General features: G+C 43.2%; 1 protein-coding gene across 1 annotated transcript; it reads right to left on the minus strand.

Annotated features, from left to right (window-relative positions):
* Positions 1 to 719: 719 nt before the first annotated feature.
* ATP6V1G3 (ATPase H+ transporting V1 subunit G3) lies at positions 720 to 19,196 on the minus strand (the record flags this gene model as incomplete). The annotated part of the gene is made up of 3 exons (XM_031438274.1): positions 720 to 977; positions 6,889 to 6,989; positions 18,941 to 19,196. Coding segments are annotated over 3 exons (615 nt in total), but the record flags the coding sequence as incomplete, so codon positions are not given.
* Positions 19,197 to 19,798: the final 602 nt, after the last annotated feature.

Here is a 19,798-nt window from a genome sequence, read left to right on the forward strand (position 1 = left end):
CTACTATATCTCCCGGGAAGATTTTTGTTGTTGTTTTTGTTTTGTTTTTATTTTTGTCTTTTTTAGCCTAAACGTATATCTTAGCAACTCATTTAATTGTCATGTAATTTTTTAAAAAATTTATACTTGAAAAAGAAAAATATTTGGTTAGTTGAGGTTAGGCAGAGAGAATGCTTATGTAACCCATTTCTTTCTATCTATCTGTCTGTCTGTCTATCTGTCTGTCTATCATCTATCTGTCTACGTATCTATCATCTATCTGTCTGTCTGTCTATCCATCCTATCATTTCTCTATGAAGTTCTTAGTGTTTTCTTTGAACTAGTGGTAACATCTTACTGGTTTCCTCACTGATTAATGTGTTAAATAAAACCCTTAGCACATGTTTATTGTGTATCTATTGGAGAAATGATGATATCCCCCTTAAAGATAATCTTTTAGCAACTGAAATGAAGAATATATTTTCTAAATTGATAGAAAGGAGAAGAAATTTAAAAAAGCAATACCCACTCATTAAAAAATGGTTGGGTCCATGTTTTTTCGTTCAGGTGTCCCAAAATATGTTACCCTGCCTTCTTGACTTGCTCCAAGTTAAGCGACAAGGTCGTACCTGTGACCAGGAAAGCTTTAACAACTTTTTGTTTGTTGGCTTTTAAATCCAGTCCTCATATATGGACCACATCACATTAAAACCCGTAGGTGCCTAGCAAATTTAAGACATCTATGTCACATCTCTTGCTATAAACAGGAGCCATAGCAATGAGGTGGCATGTAGACACTGTTTATTGAACAACGGAGTGCTTGTGTAGTTGGTGACTCTGTAGTTCGAGTGGATTTCTGGTTTCACGTCACAGACGATGCTCAAAAGCTGGTTGATGACACTTTCCATGGACTTGCTGTAGCTCCCATCCAGCTCTTTTATATTCCTCAGTGTCTGTGCTTCTATCTCTCTGGAGAGATTGCTCTGGGAGCCCATCGTCTGCCAGAACAGAACAGACGGAGTTCACCACATGACGCTTTGGGTTAGAGTCTCATTGTTTTGCAAGTTAAACTTGTCTTCACCTGTTTATGGATGATTGTTCTCTGGTGTATGTGTTATTTTTCCAGAATTCTCTCAGAGAACGGAAAGATCACCAATGCTATGAGGAGGATGGATAAACTTTTCTAAAAAATATAATTGAAAAAAAAAAAACAAGACAAAACAAAAATAAACCACTATACTATACACCTGAAACTAATGAAATATTATAAATCAACTATACTTCAATTAAAAAGAGCAAATGGAAGCTGGCCACGGCATGTGAGCTCTGCTTCAAGGTGACCTTTGCACAGTAGAAATCAAATAAAAAGTTCACAGCCATTACACCACGCGCAGAAGTTTCTTCATGGTTTTATAATTGAGTCCCTGTATCTGCCCTACTGCTTTCTGAATTAAAAGTCTGGACAATAAAGTTGAAAGACTTCATTAAAGTTGAAAGACTTCAACCCATTTTTGCTGGTTTTTAAAGAGCAAATAACTGGCTTGTCAATTTTTAAAATACTTTATCTGAACTGATTAAATCTTGTTTCTCAGAAAGATACAGCTGCAGTGTGCCCAGTGAGATGCTTCTACATGTGCAGATAAATATCTTTTTAGGCAATAGATATAATCTTGAAAATTTTGGTATAAACTGGATTTCTTTCAAACTGAGATATACAGACATTTGGTCCCCAATTTTAATGCTGTGACTCAGAATTTTTTGATGGTGAGAAAGTGATAGCGTATGCTGCAGGGACCGTAACTTGCCTCTGGAGCTTCTCCCCAGGCCAGTGATGTCCAGTGGGACGCTCTCCGGCGATGCTGGACAGAGGTGAGCCCCAGCTCCCAGCCAGCCCAGGAGCCACGAATGTCAACAACTCACTCACCCAACCATTCTGCACCCAGACAACCATTCTCTGTTTCACTTTCTGTACTGCATTCTGATTCCATGAGTTATTCAAGACTTCATTATAAGATAGGCCGTGTGGGATGATTTTGCCTAATTGCAGGCTAATGACAGTGTTCTGATCACGTTTAGGGTAGGGTCGGCTGGGCTGTGTTATCGATGGATTAGATGTCTTCAATGCATTTTCGACTTTGCTATTTTTAGTTTACAGTGGGTTTGTCAGGACGTAACCCCATCGTGGTCGAGGAAGAGCTGTACTTGTCCACTTGGTTCCATGATGATTCTAGACTCAGCATAACTCATCTTTCTGATTGTTCTTTCATTGGCAGTGATTCTGGTCTTTCCTACTTTATCCTCTGTGTCTTAGCCTCCCTGTCAAGGAATGACAAGATTGAAATGCAATTTTACCAGGAGAGTTACCAATTTAAAAGGATTCTTCAGTGAAACCCTTTGTGAAATTATCCACTGCTGAAGCCAACAGCCAGCTCCTAATTTATCTCCTTCGTAAACTCAGACTTTCTTGAACAGGGCATCATTAGGTGACACAGCTGGTTTTTGTTTGTTTTTCTCTCCTGTGAGTGTTTAGGGAAGGTATGCATTTAATTTAATCCAAGAGGACTCCACTAATGACTGATTTTTACTGCCGGGTTGTTAGACTGTTCTAAATCCTAGAATCCACAGGATCTTTCTGGGCCCTGAATTTGAAATAGAATGCAGTTGAGGCTGTCCGGTTCCGGTTCTTTCCTGTTTACAGTCTGGGCAAGAGGGGCTTCCTAGTTCAAAGAAAATCATTTTGAGGAGACACAGCTTCTAAGACACCAAATAACTTTCATAAAATAACATTTGGTAAGTATGCATGCAGGAACAACTGACATTTGGATAAAATTTCCCTTGCTACAAGTAAGTTTGAAAATAGAGAACTACTTACCAAAATAGTTCTACCAAAATCAGATTTTTCCTCTAAATCCAATATCTTAAGTGAGATTCTACCAAACTCAAAAAAAAAAAAAAATTACTTTTCCTAAATACAATGTCTTAAGTGGTGAAAAATTTAAAAGACAAACTGTTATGAAACGATTATCTATTTTTCTTAGGAGCAGTGTTAAAAATGGTTATTTTTAGGCTAGATTACTGCAGCTATCCTGAAGGACTTCGGAAAAGTTCATCTCAACCTTATGTTCTTTATTTTTTAAATACGGATAACATCAGAACATCACCTATTTGATGGGACTGTTGTAAAAAGTCAACCAGAGTCATGTGTGCAAAGTATGCAGAGTGGTGCTGCCCAATAGAATTGTAACATGAGCCACCAATGACCCATATAAGTGACGTAAAATTTTCTATAGTATTAAAAAAGAAAAGAAAAAGGTGGAGGATATAGCTTAATGGTAGAGCATGTTCTTAGCATGCACAAGGTCCTGGCTTCCAACCCCAGTACCTCTGTTAAAAAAAAAAACAAAACTAAATAAATAACCTAATTATCCCCTCCACAAAAAAACCCTAACTAACTAAATAAATAATTAAAAAAAAAAGATAAGTGCCTCGAACACTGCTTGGTGCGTAGTAGGTGCTCAGTGCATCCCTGTTGAACAGAATAGAATGAGCTGCTCACCAGGCATCAGGGAGAACTGATTACCTGTGTTCTACTGCTCTCGTCGGCCGAAGCCTGCTGCCTGAGTATTTGGGACGCTATATAAATTAAAAGTCGATAATTATGTGACATGGAACTTGGTATGTTTGGCCGAAGGGTGCCGTTTTAGGACTTCTCCAGGCAAATTTCCCACCCTTCAGTGCTGAGGCCGCTGTGTGCAGCTTTGCAGAGTAATGACTGATGGTGTTGGCGAAATCTTTCAGCGTTCAATAAGTTTCCTTGTAAGTTGTTCAAATGTTCCAATTTAAGGGAAACCAGAGGGTCAGGTCTCACACAGTCTTGCATTCTCAACTTGTGGTTGCTTCAAGGAAACAAAAATGCTTTCATGATAGGAATTTAGAAAGAAAGAAAAAAAGACATTTTTTAGATCTTTTGTTCAGATTCGTGGTCCGTCTAACTTTTACTTGCATTAACAGTAGATATAATTTCCCACTGCAGTCCGGATCTCTTTTTGGCCAAGCACTATTTTCTCCAGTAGGGGATGTTATTTTGCAGGACTTTCTGAGGTCCTGCAGGATGGCCGCGGGAGCTCCATCACCACGGTTTTGTCTTTCTGAGAGAATCACAGCAACGGAGCCCTGCAGTGTGAACGGCCGCCTTCTTCCCCTCAGCAGAGCTTCTTAGAATCACCCCCGTTGTCACGTGTATCACTCGTTTGATCCTTCTTATTGCTGAGTGGCGTTGCAGTTTAGCAAGAGACAAAGTAAAATAAGGGATAAGTGTACAGCAAGAGATAGCAAAGTAAATCTTTGTTATAAAAATATTCCTTGATACACAGCCCACCTTGGGATACTCACTTCTACTGATAAAGGAGGGGGGTGGAAAATAACTCAGGGGGTGTGGAAAAAACATACATTAGCAAGAGCTAAGAAGCAACCAAAAGAGTAACACCGCGTGGCAACAGCCACAGCAGGTGGAAAACTGGTTTCCCGGGGCTCCTCCCGGAGCTCCTCCGAGCCCCTGGTGAGCGCCGACAAGCTCTGCGCAGGACAGCGGCCTGTGGCCCCCGCGGGCCGTGGCGGGAAGGCGCTGAGCTCACGCTTCACAATATGCTTGAAGCCCCAGAGGCCCGAATGCGTTGATCTTCCTATGTGAGATTTTGATCAACTAGCTGTAAAATTGGCTTAGAGCTCTCATTCTGAGAGTGGTGAGGAGTTTTAATTATTCTCCAGCTCAGAGAATAAATATCGTGAGCCAGACTTACATCTTATGAGATTCTTCACAAGACGTAATATTTCAAGAGATTAAACCCAACCACTTTCTAAAATTGTGGTCAGTTTTGTAATTATTTACAAAAATAATAATACGGGGAGAAAGTATAGCTCAGTGGTAGAACACATGCTTAGCGTGCACAAGGTCCTGGGTTCAACCCCCAGTATTTCCATTAAAATAAGTAAGTAAATAAATAAACCTAATTACTTCTCCCCCCAAAAAAACAAAAAATAAATAAAATAAAAGATTAAAAAAAAGAAGTCAATTAAAGAAGAAGAATAATTCATATGTTAGAAATATCTTATGCAGGATCAGAAAAGCTGATTGGTGTTAAGGGTGATTATTTTTTGGATCCTAATAAGTCATGGTTATGACAGGACTCGATAGGAAAGATAAAAGCATAGAAGAAATGTTGAGTTACTCATTCTTTCAATGAATACTTACTGTGTATTTACAATGGGGCAGTAACGTCTAGGAAAGCAACAGGGAACAAAACAAAGAACCTGCCATTTTGGTGCTTACAGTCCAGAAGGAAAGATAATCAATAAGCAAAAAATGTGAATGTATAGTATATCCTGTAGTGATAAATGCTATGACTATAATTAGTACTTTCTTTTTTTATGAGAGACACAATCTTAGATAAGGTGATCGAGAACGAGAGCCAACAACTAACTGAACAGAGATCAAAGAGCAATGAATGTCTGTGAAAGAAGAGGATTCCTGGGAGCGGCTACAGCATATGCAAAGGCCCTGTGGCAGTGGCCTGTTCAGTCCATCTGGGGAAGAGCAGGGAGACACATGTGGCTAGAATAGAACAAGTAGAGACAAAGAGAGTAGAATATGTTACAAATGACCAAAGTAGATATTGTTGCCAATTGCTGACAAGTCTTCTGGTATTTCCTTATGATTTTCTTTTCAACTAGCTGGCTCCACTCAATAAATCTTTCATACAAAATATAAAGACATGCTGTTCCCTATACTAGCATTTAAAAAATATCTGCACTTTCAAAGGCAAGTGCATGACACTCAGAGCCCACAGGTCAGAGAGAGAGCCGAAGGGCAGTCGTGGAGGGTGTATGTGCTTGTGTGGACTGGGGAGTCTGTGATTCCTTTTTCCAAATATCGATAAGAAAAATTTATTTTTGCTGAGTGGTCCACTTTATTCTAAGGCCCTTTTGTTTTAAGAAACAGCCCATTGGAAAAGTTTTTCCTATCGTGGGATCTCATTTACCTGATCTAACGCAAGCTCTGCATTGACTCCCACTAAAATCAAAGCTGTAAACGGAGAGATTTACAAACTGCTTGGAGTTCATCTTGCCGTGTCAGGCTTCTGCACAGACCTTTATTTGTGTTTTTGCCGAGGCAAAGAGAAAATACATAAACTTTAGTTATGGCACATGGAATTTAATAATTCCTTTTAGTTCATGTTGCAAATCAGCTCTGAAAAATTCCTGCACTTATATATTTTACTGTAAACTGCAGATATTTTTTAAACGCTAATGTATGAAAAAGCATTTCTTTACATTTTCATTAAAGATTGGTTGAAGGGAGCCAGCCAGTTGAAAAGGAAATCGTAACGAAATACCTGAAGCCTTTGCAGCAATTTGCAACAATATCGACTTTGATCATTTATAAATCTTGAATTAACCAAAGGAAATTTGGCCTAACAAGCTCACTGTAGAACATTGTTCAACACTTTTTATTGATTCTACTAGTAAACATTAATAGACAAAAAAAAAAGTTCTGTTTTTTTTTCTTGCTAAAATGTGTTAGTCAATCATCTGTAGTAGGAATAAAACTGTAACCAATTCCATCAACTTGTATATCTGAGAATATGATTTTTAACACATACGACATATTAGATAAGAACTATGGATTGACAGTCTCTATGACGAATGTGAAAATGTCAAATCGGTGATTCTGGGATGTTTCTGATTTGATTTGCGGTTCAGCCATGGTGAAGTCTATTTGCCCCATCCGGTGTGTTCTCTCCTGATATCCTACATTGGACCTTATGAAGATGAAGATCTCATCACTGTTCATGGATGTTAGTGTCTTACCATCTAAGCTGCGTGGAAATCGGTGCCAGCCGTCTCGCTCACCTTAGCGTGTTTCAGCCAGAATGCCTGATCTCTCTGCATCCGGTACTGGTCAGTCTCTGCCATCACTTCCTCCTTGGCCTGTCTTAATCGCTTGGCTTTTCCTGAAAATTAACAGTGGCACAGAAAGGACAGATTTCTCTTCAGCATACAGAATTTCAATCTTGCTTTTTAGAAATATAGGTGAGGTCTACATGATTTTCGGATGCTCCCCCCACCCCCCGCCTCAAATGATGCCCTTTGTTTAGAAACAAGCAATACTGAAAAATTCCTTGTTTTTTCAATTGGATTCTTTCAAACACGGAAATGACAACTTTCTTTTACACTCACATGTTAAATGAAACATCTTCCCGTTTACTATCACAGCAGTAACAACCAGAGAGCAGATCTGAGCTGTCACTTACTCAGAAAGACATTATTTGGTCAGATTTTCTGTCCTGATTTGCTGCCAGGAATCCTTCAGTCCACACCAACTGGATCTATTTAACGCTGGCAGACCTCCAAACGGCGCTACAGACATGCGGCTCAGACTGTCTCAAACCAACTTACAGTTTTTTAAAGCATTTTATTGGGGTGTTTTCCTTACCGTGTGTTGACTCTAGAATGTCTGATTAAGCCCCAAAGCACATCAAAGTAGACATTTTTTGTAGTTGCTTTCTCTGAGGGGGACTTGAAAGTGGTTGTAAAACCAACGGGTTTAATGGTCAGGAGATTTAGTTAAGTAGCTCTCTTTTCTTTTATTAAGAGCAAAGGTGTAAGCCTTAAGCCAGCAGATAGCACGGTAGATGAAAGTTTCAGAAAAATGCGAAAAACTGTGGAGATCATTAGGTAAGCACATGACTTTTTTGACAACCAGAGGAAGTTTTGGGGGGAGTGACAGAGTCATGTTAATCACTGCTCAGCCCTTACCACCCACCACCTTCGGGGAAGCTAGGTACTAATGCTCTGTGATCATTAAAACTTTAAAAAATCTCTGAACTGTATTGAAACTAATTTTCTTCAGAATCTATTGTCTTTCTATTTTAGTTAAATGCCTTGATTCATTTGCCCGTTTAACATCATTTCTTTTCTTCTGGTAAGATCTCTTAAGCTTTGGTTTGTAATTTTTGTCAATGGTTTGTTGCACTGTGTAGACTTGGAACTAAATGTGTTTTCATTAAGTAGCATGAAAGAAAATCTTAACATAAACCTTATCTGTCATCTAGATACACAGTTTTACATGGCTTTGTTTTTGTGTAACTTTGTTGCATTTGAGCAGAGATGGGTCCTAAATTTCTCTCCCTGCTACACAGAAGTTGCTTTGCGAGTCACTGTATATGTGTGGACAAGAGACAGTCACTGTGTTACACACTGAAATGTGTCTCTTTTAGTACCTCTTACCCTTGAGCGGGACTGAGCAGACGTCATTCACAACGCATATTTAGCTCTGTCTTAATTGTCCTTAGAATCCAAGGTCTAGTGAAAATGAGTGTTCTTCCGATGACTGAGCCTTAATGGAACATTACCAGTAACGCTTTCCTTTTTCCTCCTCAATTCATGCTCGTTACCATTTTGTATACATACTTTTCTTCCTCTCTGGAGCTCTAACCACTTCGTGGCAACCACACACACACACACACACCGTTCACAGGACAAACAGGCGAAATTTTGGCAAGGAAAACCATTCCTAGCCCCCAGCTCACTTTCTTATCCCCGCTTGTCACTAACATTAGGACAAAAATTTATGTAAGAGGCGAGAAGATGTCTTAGTCCTAACGTGCTGTGGGTTACGTAACGAGTGGTCAGACACTATCGGATCCAGCAAAAAACCACATAAAACATCATTACTTTCCATCTTAATTGCATATTGTGTAAAAGTACTTGTTTCCAAGTTGCAACTCGAGCACATTAAAAAAAAAAAAACTAATAATAGGAAAAGCGCTGTGTGCCCGGCCCCTGAGCAGAAGCTGGCGCCCCTCTTCGGAGGCTGCGTGAGCTCCGAGTGCGCCTGCTTCCCCGGCGTGGCGCCGGTCACCTGCTGGTTCTCATTCACTTAAACAGGGGAGCCACGGGGACCTCGGGCGGCCCGCGGGGGTAGGGGGAGGCGCAGGGCGCCGGCCAGCCCGCGCGGCCTGACCTCTGCTGGCTTCTGCGTCTGCGTGGGAGCCTTCCAGATTTTACAATTACACCTCTTCCTTCTTTAAGCATTAAAAACGTGGCTGCTGGGAACCCAAATGAGATCACGTTCCTATTTCTCAATACTTTCTCTCTCAAACACAGGGGTGACCTTTTGGGACAGTCCGGATTTTAAGTAGAACAGTCACATGTTGGTCCCCAATTTCCTATAAGGTCACACGAGGCCAAATGTTCTGATTTTTGGTTTAGAAAATGAGACAACTCGTGCGTCATGATTTTATTACTTTAGAAAGTTTTTTGTTTGTTTGTTTTTTAGCGGAGGTACTGGGGACTGAAGGCAGGACCTCGTGCATGCTAAGCGCGCTCTCTACCGCTGAGCTACACCCCTCACCCCATGCTCCCTCATCATGATTAAAAATACTCCGGAGCAGGTGCTGCCGAGTGGTGTGAGAAAGGCTGGTTTCCCTTTATCCATCCATTATTCATTCAGTATTTACTGAGTACTTGCTACATATTACACATAGGGCCAGAACCAAACGTGCGATATGGTTTTTGCTTCTAGCTGACATGCATGCAGTGTATTTTGGAAATACGTACATGCTGCTGCAGCGTCCATGAGGAGAATTAGAAAATGCATAAGAATGTCAAGAAGGCACAAAACCAACTATGAAGACAATGGAATGTAAGTCTTGGTTCAGTGTGTTTTGTGACAGCGAAAAATTACATTTATGGAAACCTCTCCTACTAAAACTCTCGAGAATCGGTGCATGCCCGCACCCCAGTGGTCACGCCATGTCTTGTGGTAGCAGAGTTAGTAAAGAAGACAAAAAAGAGACCTACCTATGCAGGGTGGGGGCTCAGAGGAGCCGCCAGCGGAGATCAGGGAAGGTGTCTGAGAAAACTGTTACGCTGAAGAGACCCATTAGCCAGGACAAACATGGGAGTGGACAGTGTATTTTGGCATCAGAAAAAAAAAAATGTCAAGACAACCCCTTCTATTTCTGGGGACTCTTTATAAATAGCTCCACTTTAAATCATTCGCTTTTAGACGTTTGGTCTGCTACACCCTGCTTTCAACAAGCCGTTGCTGAGATATATTCCATAGGGTGTTCTGTGGGAGGAAAAGTAGGAAAGGAAGGTGTTTGGATTGATTTCCAGGTGATTTGTGGGGAAAGGATTAAAAAATCAATCTAGGGCAGGTTAGAACTGAGCTCGGTTACCGGGGCTGGGGGAGTGGGCAGGGCTGCGCGCCGGGTTCCGCTCGGCTTCTTGGTGAGAAAAAGCCGAGGGGCTGAGGGCCCCAAGATGCTTATGAGCACCGCTCCATGCTGGGATTGCTAACCTGGTTCTGGATCCCTTTTCTGAAGGGAAGAGAGGCTTCATTGATCATTTCAGAAAGAAATCAGAACTGTACCCTGGGCACCACTACAGTAAAACGTTAGAAGCTTTGTAACCTCGAGCAAGGTAGTTTCCGAACCTGAGCTTTCTCACCTATAAAACAGATTTAATGCTGTACTGCAGAGTCATTGGAAGGATTTGCAACACATACATAGTGCTTGATGAAGAATGTTCAACAATTTCCAATCATTATTAGGAAAGAAAGACCGATTCCCAGGGCTGTTTGCTAAGAAGGAAGGCAGTGAGGAAGGCAGTGAGGAAGGTGGGGGTTGAGGAGAGAGCTCCGGGCTGTCACCCAAAAAAGCCCCTGCGGGCTTCCCCGAGGACACCCACAGGGAGACGCCCAGAGGGCAACCGGACAGGCAAGTCTGGAATCCAGGAGAAAGCTGTGAAGCGGAGACGAGCTCTGCTTTGGCGTCATCTGGGCCTGGGCGTGCACGAGGCAGCGCAGTGGCTTTGGGCTGAAGTCAAGGGGCGTGCACAGAACGAGCAGAAAAGAGGGCTAAGGTCTCAGCCGGGGCGGGGGGGGGGTGGGGGGCGCCGACGTTGGGAGGATGAGAACAGGAAGAACAGCGCCAGGAAAAGCCGAGAGCAGTCACCGGAGTCGGAGGGGAACCAGAATAGAGAACAGCCCAGAGAGGAGGTGGCCGACAGATGCTACATGGACTGGATGTGGACGGGCCGTCCTCAGTCAGCCATCATTCCGGGGGGTCTGCCGTGTCGCACACTCTTCTAGGTCCCTGATACAGCAGTGAAAACCACAGGCAGACACACTTTCTGCTCTTGTGGCGTCCCAACTGTCGCAGGGAGAGGTAGAAATGGAAAACCGACAGGAGGACACAGTGCAACAGGGGTGATGAGTCCTGGGCAGAGGAATAAAGGAGCCATTGGGACAGAGAGAGGCGGCTGGAAGCTAACTGAGATCAGACAAGCCTCTCAGAAGATGTGCTATGTGAGCAGAGACCCCAAGGAATAAGACAATTAGCCATGCAAACACCTGAGAGGGAAGGGCGTTCCAGGCAGACGGAACAGCAAGGGCAAAGACCCTGAGGTCGGAGGGCACTTTTACACATTCAAGTAAAAACATCATCATGGCTGGGTCAAAGGTCAAAGAGCAGAATGGTTGAATGTCAGGAGGACTATCACAGAGGTGGCAGTAGGGCCAGGTCACAGAGCTCTCATGGGGAGGGCGAGGATCTCGGTCCTTGAGACGCTAAATCCATGAAGGATTTTTACCAATGGGTGGCATAATGTTATTTATGATCTAAAAGGAGTTCTTTGGCTGGTGTGGCGAAAGAGACTGTAAGAGCAAGGAAGATGCAGGGAGAGCGGTTTGAAATCTACTGCACCAGTTCAGACAAACGTTAGTGATGACTGGCAGTGGCGAAGTGGCCGTGCAGTTGCTCAGAAGTCACATAGACGTTGAAGGCAGAGTTGATGGAGAAGCAGGAGAGACAGACAAATCAATGACGGCTCCGACATTTTATTTTGGTGGGGGGGGGGCAAGAATGCAGTTTGAGACGCCCGTTAAATATCTGGTGGGGATGGTGAGAAAGCAGATGTTAATGTGAATTTGAAGATCAGGGAAGCAAGTCGGGCTGGAAATACTGAAGTTTGGGGAACATCGGCCTAGAGCCGGGATTTAAAGTCGTAGGATTAGGTGTGATCACCTGGGAAGTGTCTGCAGATGCAGGACAGAACAAGTCCAAGTGGGGGCTGGACTCTGGAGGGAGGGGGGAGGTAGAGGAAGGCCGAGCAGGAGGGCGGGGTCATGCAGGCCAGTGAAGGGAGAGCTTCAAAGATGAGAGAGGGACCCCGTTGTGACAGAGAAAGCTGATTCACCGGGGTTAGCAACACTGCTGGTCTTCGCAAGGGAAGCTTTGGTGGAGTTGGAGGGACTGAAGCCTGATTAGAGTGGGTTTCGGAGAAAATGGAATTTAAAAATGCAGACACAGGGAATCTAGGCAACTTCTTTGAGAAGTTTTCAGTTATGAAAACAGACAAAGAAGATAAGGACCCAAGATGGCCAACTGGGTTTGTCAAGAGGATGTTGTGGGTTAACTGTGTCCTTCAAGGTGTGTTTATAACGTAATGGACGTGACCTTACTTGGAAATAGGGTCTTGGGAGATGTCGTCAAGTTAGGATGAGGTCCTACTGGATTAAGATGGGTCCTACATCTGATAACTGGTGTCCTTATAAAGAGAGGTAGCTTTGGACACAGAGACAGAGCAGCACAGAGCAGACATGCGGGGAGCAGGCCATGTGATGGCAGGGGCAGAGACTTGAATGATGCAGCTCTAAGCCAAGGAAAGCCAAGGGCTGCCGGCCATCAGAAGCTGGAAGAGAGACGTGGACACATCCTTCCTCAGTTCCTTCTGGAGGAAGGAACCACCAGCTCGTGTTTGGACTTCTTTCTGGCTCCCATAACTGGAGGCTAATATATGCCTGTGGTTGGGAGCCATCCTGTTTGTGGTGATTTGTTTAGCAGCCCTAGGAAGCTAACACAGTGGCTCAGAGACACAGACACAAGGTCAGTTGAGCATCGGATGCAAAGTCAGGTGCTTGAGTGTGGTACTAGGAGTATGTTTCCAAATGAATGCACCGCCTGAAAAAAAAAATGCACAGACAGAACAGAGGCCACCTTGATGTGGTCTGAACATAAAGGGCACTCTGGGAATGTTTGAAGATTTCTATGTGTTACTAATTACACATTTTTACTCTGCTCTACCAAATAGAAGAAGAAAAAGGCCTTCTTGGCTTTGGGGGTGGTTAATATGATGACATAAACAACCTCATTCAAAGAGTGTTCTTATTCTGCTCGCCCTACAAACATCGGAACAGTGATCCGTCACCAGGAAACAAAGGAGCCACCTCTCTTTTGGTGCCTTGAGTGTTCCCGAGCTTCTCTGCTGAACCACATCTCTCCTTTCGTACCTCTGACTTCTTTGTGAATCCTTTGTTATTCCTTTTTCTTGTACATCCTAATTAAAAAAAAAAAAAAACTTCAGTAGTTTTGTGTAGATCCTGGATTGAATATAACCAAACATCATTAATAAATGAAAATGTCCTGTGGTTATTATTTTAATATGACCCACTCGAAGAAATGAAAGGCCATCGTAGCCATGAATACCCCATTAGTCTGTGGACTGTAAGAAGAAGGAAGGATTTACAGGCCTACAAAACATACAGAGCAGGGTCATGAATTTCTCCTATAACAATTTTCATTTTATTTGTTTATTAGAAGTTATGTCTTCACAAATCAAAACACTCCCTGGCACAGTGAAGCGTTTATTAAACCAAGGTGCTTGGTGAAGTAATTTGGAATCTCTGTATATTTGGAAATAAATCAGCAATTCAAATTGTGATTAAAAAAATATCAGCGGGAGGCCTACTCGAGACCCACAGAAGTGAACATGCCTCACTGTGTTTGCTGATGAGTTATCTAGGGAGAAAGCAGAAATATTTAAAGGCTTTAGTTTGCACTGAAGTACAACTCAATGCACAGAAATATTTAAATTATTTCATTTATTTAAAAATATATTTTATTTGTTTATTTTATTTGCACTGCAGTAGAATTCAGTAGAAGGTCGTGCTGGATTCATCAGAGGGGGCCCTGCGATTGCCCTGGACTCGGCACAGAACCCTTTTCACTAAGCGGTGGAGGAATTTTCCCAGCTGACACGGGTGCAGCCCCTGCTGGGGACCAAGGCGTGTTTTAAGTCCCTGATGAGCGTTAGCTCAGCTAACCGTGAGGACGACTCCCTGAGGACGACGGGGCCACCTCTGCCGTGAGGCTCAGTAGGGGAAAGACCAGGGGGCTCAGGGATAGCCGGCCCCACGTCGCCCGGCCAGTTGGAGGCGTGAGCTGGGCTTGTAGCCGGAGCCGCCGCTCGCTCCTGGGGGAGAGGGGGGTCTGCGCTGTCTGGGTCGGACACCCCAGGGTCGCATCCCTCGCTTTTATTAAGACTGCCCGGAGCTTTTAGAAACTCTTTCTTATACCTGCTTGTTCAGTGTTTCTCATGCCCAGATTTGAACATTTATGTTTACCGCATCTTTTGATCTGTATCCCATAATGCAAATTGTAATTTTGGGTTAAACACAAATGCTATTTACTGCAGCTGCCAAAGTAGACAGGTGGAGTGTTAATTTGTGGGGGAGGCCACGGTGCACGTTTGGAAATATGTCAGGAATATGGATTCTTTATGTGACGTGGAACAATTCAAATGACAGCGTTAGGGCAGAACGGTAGAGCCTCCCAGGTTTGCAGTGGGTGTAAATGAAATAGACACTGTGCTCCTAAAAGGTGTAACTTAAAGTAAAAAAAAATCACGTGTTTCAGAGAAAACATGGATAAGGGGGCCCTGACTTCGTATTCTAATTCTGATCAAAGATGCAGGTAATTTCCCCAAAGCTGGAGCTCCAGGGCAGGTCCGATGCTCTGTTGTAAAAGTGTAACTTGTGTCGACCAATACACTCACTTTTATGTTTTGAAGGATGCATAATTTTAAGCAAAAGGTGTTAACTTCAAGTGAGATAAATTAAAATAATGCCATAGCAAGAGGTAAAAGAAAATAATAAAAAATAATGCCAACCTACTGCAATTCCACCTAAATTCAAACAGTTTTACAAATAAAAATTTGGGTGAGTGTCTTAACTAGTAAATACAATTCAATCCGCACTCAGTGAATAGAGGCGAATGTCTGAGTTCTTTTACTCATTTTACTAGAAGCAGCGCTGGTCTCCTCATTGGAAGAAAAGTTGAGCCCCACCCCCCCACCCCCCCAAAAAAAAGAAAACAGAAAAGTTGTCCAAGAACTTGCAGCCACTGTAAAAAAGGATGAAACGAGACTGTTGATTCTGGTTTTCTACTCCAGTCTTCTATTGCTTTTACCTACAGTCACATACAAGTATACATAGTGTATAAATTAAAAAGAAGACTAACTCATTAGTTTTTACTCTACCACCTTAGGTACCATTTTTCTGATCCTTCAAGCATTTTGGTCACATATATTAAATATTACATATAATATTTTATTCTTCTGTATATTTTTGTTTTCTTTTTTAAAAAAAGCAAAGATGGAAGCTCAGAGATGCTCAGTAACTTAAACAAAGAAATGTAAGAAAAAAGCCAGTGCTCTTCTACTCTGCTGCCTCACATCCCAGCTTTGCGAGTCTGTTGGATGTCCGCACTTCCGTACCACGCCCCCCCAACAGCAAACCAGCCTGCCAATCCCACCTCTCTCTGCAGCTGGAGTCTCGAGAGCAGGGACCTGTGATTGCATTTCCACGGCTCTAACAGCCTTCAGGAGAGCCCCTAATACCCTTGTCTGTGTCCCGAAAGCCAAAGCATTTCCACACGTACAGGACTGTAGAGTAACTTCCCTGGGATCTGAGGCCGTCCTCCTGAATGGAATATGTTCATAGTTTTGCAACATCATATGTACATACTAGCACTATATTAACCTTGTGTTTTTCTAAAATGATTAACATGTGACTTACTATTTTTTCTCTCTCTGTCTTTCTCTCCCTCCCTCCATTTCTCCCTTTTTAAAATATATTTCACAGTGGGAAGGGTCTAGTTCAGCGGTAGACTGCATGCTTAGCACGCAACAGGTCCTGAGTTCCATCCCCAGTATTGCCATTAAGAAATAAAGAAATGAATAAATAAACCTAATTACCTCCCCCGCCAAAAAAAAATTTGATTATTAATTAAATTTTAGAAATACACTCACAAGCCTTGCTCTAGCAGGGCAAGTTCTGAAAGTCTTGTAAATAAATGGATTTAAGAAAGAGATAGTGAAGCTAAGTCTACAAGTGTGTCACTGCTGCGATTGGTTAGTTACTGTTCTGAGTCTCTGTTCTGCCTGTGTCAGATTTTCAAATGAATCTCTTTTTGGAAGAAAAGCGAGTAAATCTATGGGTTTACAAAGATGACGGCTCTCTGTACCTCGCATGGCATTTCCACATCTGTCTCCTGGGGGAGTCTTCTGAGGAAGGTCTTCTCATCAGTGAATATACCAGAGCAGCCTGGAAATCACTGGCACCCAACAAGTACTTACTGAATTAAACACATAAATAAAATTAAAAAAATAGTGAAATAGCAGAAAAGCTACGAAATAGCAGGTACACAAGGCAGCACTGCACTTGGCCGCGGCGAGCTGAAGAAGCGAGTGACGGGCGCGGGCCCCAGAGCTGTCACCTAGCCGCCCCTGTGCGCGGCGTCTGGGCAGGGAACGGCTCCCGTCCGGTGAAAACGGCCCTCAAGCCCGTGCTCCCCGAGGCCGAGGACGGGCTTCCTCTGAGAAAGTGAGCGCAGAGCTCACTGGTTGGAGTAACAGTTGGAAAGATATTTTCCAAAATGTTTTTAAGGCCAGGGTATTTACTATTACTGGTTGGTATTTGTTCAAAGATTTATGAACAAAGACCAAGAAAAAAAAATACATAAGTATTTTAAGTGAATGGTCAACAAAATGAACATTGTGTATACAAATAATACAGTATGGACCTTCCGGTACTGACTTCCGAGGAGAGATTGCCTGAACACAGCATACTGACCAAGGGGAGGGAAAAATAGCCTGGCTTCTACCTCTCCTGTGAAAGCTGAGGTTAGATTGTTCTGAGAGGTTCCCACCGCCAAACGACTTGCCTGATTCCCAGTGCCTCTCTAATGACTGAGAAATGAGAGATAAGGGGGCAGGGTGGGGTACAGCTCAGTGGCAGAGCAGGTGTTTAGCATGCAGTAGGTCCTGGGTTCAATCTCCAGTCCCTCCATTAAAAAAATAAATAAGTAAATACGTCTAATTACCTCCCTCCCACCCAAAAATTGAAGAAAAATGAGAGGTGGTAAGTGTCATTTGGATCAAATGACAATATTGACTATGTGCTCAATATTGTCACTTTGTTTCTTCCATCTTGAGGAAGGAATGGTAACATAATGATCACATCTTAAAATAAACTGATCTTCTGTTCTGGACATTTTAAATATAGAAAAGAAATTTGAATAAAAGATAAGGGAGTTTTCTACACTGTTTCAACCAGCAGGTCCTGGGCTGCTTTGTTTTCTCAACAGTTACTCTGTGTTCATCCCATTTGGCCATCATTTGCATGGTTTGTTGTAGCGAAAAAAAAAATGGAGAAGTTGGTAAAGTTTGCCTTCATTAGCTTGAGCCTTCCTCTTCTCTTCCAGCACCTCCACGTGGACTCTTTTTCTTTTGTGCTTTGGTGCCCACATTGTTGAGTGTTCAGGAAATCAATTGATCTTAAGAAAGGAAAATGATTTTATATGTGATGGAAAACCCCAGGGGACTGAGTAGTGAGTGCCTCCCTCTGCCTTCCTTTCTTACACTATCACATCCTGTGCCCACGTTACATTCAACGCATAGAAACAAGCTTCTGTCAATACCGACTCTGTTCTGATCTCTCCACGCAGCCAAAGTCTTACACAAGCAACGCTTTAAGACGTGATCCCTGTCTCTGGCAGGGCTTGGAATCGAATTGCAGAGACAGGACATGTAATTAGGAAGGTAAATGACACACCATGTTGGAGATTAAGTAAGGATGTGAGTGAAATGGGACAGTGGGAGAAACAGAGGTCTTGGCCCCCAGGGACCAGAACTTGGGGTGTAGATCTGTGACATTAGTTTATTCGTTATGAAAATCACATACATTTTGTACAGTGCAGTTGTTTAGATCATGGCTGGGGGACCAGACCCCACCAAACCCTGTCTCTGTGTGATCTTGAGCAAGTTGCATCATTTCTCTAAGCTCACTTTCCCCTTTTCGCAAAGAGGGTTGTGGGAAGAGTAAATAAGATAAGGAGTAAGTTGGTAAACAAGATGAGCATGGTGCCTGGCACCCTATTTTCTACTTTTTAAAATATGGCTGTTGGCAAACTATAGACTCTCAATTTCTACATAAGTGAAATGGAAATATAGTTATTATGCCTAATCCTTGTGGTTGCTGTGAATATCAAAGAAACATTCTCTGGGTAAGCACGTAGATGAATGACCAAATAACAAGAAATCAGAAAGTGAGAATAAAATGGAAATATTTTTAAAGACTGGAAATTAAAAGCCATCAAGAAAGGGAGGAGAACAAATGTAACTTTATCACAACGTTACAGAAACAGAAACCTATGCCTACAGAGGCTAAGACACTTGCCCAAGCTCTCTCACTAGTCCGTCACTTCGGTCTGGAAGTGGTCTGTCTTCTCTTAACCACTTTGCAATATTGAGACACCGAGGCGTGGCGGCTTTAGGGAAGTTGGAGGCAAAGCTCAAGCCCGAGTCTCTGCAACTTCAGTGTCCATCATCATTTCCCACGGAGCGCGATGTGGCCAAAAGATCTGGGCTGGGGAAATTCATCCCCGCTCTAGTGATGGGAGACATGCAACTGGGAAGTTTTAGGGAGCTGGCCACGGTCTCCCTGAGAGCGTGGTGGAACCAGGGAGTAACCTGTCCGAGAGGTCCGCTCTCTTCCTCCTGCACGCCCCTCATCCGTTTTGTGACCAGTCCCTCACAGGGCAGACAGGAGGGGGCTTACTCCTTTTGGCTTCCTCGAGCTTGTCATTGGCCCTTTTCTCTGCCTGGAGGAGCTGGTGGATCCCCTGGGACTGGCTGGCCGTGGTGGCCGGCTCCAAGTCAGGTGGCTTCTGAGAATCTGGGAAGGGCTGGAAATCACCACATAGCTCACACTGTTGTGTCAACAGTGAGCACTCCGCACAGCTGTTGGCTCCCAAGTGGCCTGATCGGGTCGGGGAGCGGGGCTCCAAGGAGAGCCCAAGGGTGGAATCCAGAAGAACAAGTCAAGTCAAGGAAGCTGAGAGCTCACTTCTGCCAGCTTCAGGTCTTTTATATGCAATCAAGAGAGTTTCTGGAGGTGCTGAGTCTGCTGACAAAGAAAGGAGTAAGATCTCTGCGGGCAGGTTAACTTCTCTCTTCTTCCAAAGAACCTTGATGTTTTTGCTGACTTTTTCTTTCAGGTTGCAAGACCTTTCTTTGTTCTTTGTCCTTGTGGTTCTAGTTTGAGGTCTTTTTCTTTATTTGTTTCCAATGATTCAATTATCTGCTTGGGACAAGTGCATCAGCCTTTTGTGAGGAAGGACATCTCCTGGCTTTGTGCACAGAAGGTAGTCAAGACGTTTACTGTTCTCTTCCCCTAGGCCTCGGGTGACAGGAATGAAGAGGTTCCTCGGGGTGTCGCAAGGCGCTGTAGCAATGCTGCGTGGTAGGGTTCCCGGAAGACTGCCGTGTGCTGATTAAATCAGCATTAGAGGAAATGGGACTGTAGGTTTTGAGGTTCGCTTAAAATCATCTAAACATGCGTGTTGTGTTACTCTGGGCTTGTCCTGGGGGACGTCCTAATAAGAGAGTCCAGTAAAATCCATCTTATTCAAGTGGA

Source organism: Camelus dromedarius, chromosome 21, assembly GCF_036321535.1.
Source record: "Camelus dromedarius isolate mCamDro1 chromosome 21, mCamDro1.pat, whole genome shotgun sequence".
Taxonomy (NCBI): Eukaryota; Metazoa; Chordata; class Mammalia; order Artiodactyla; family Camelidae; genus Camelus; species Camelus dromedarius.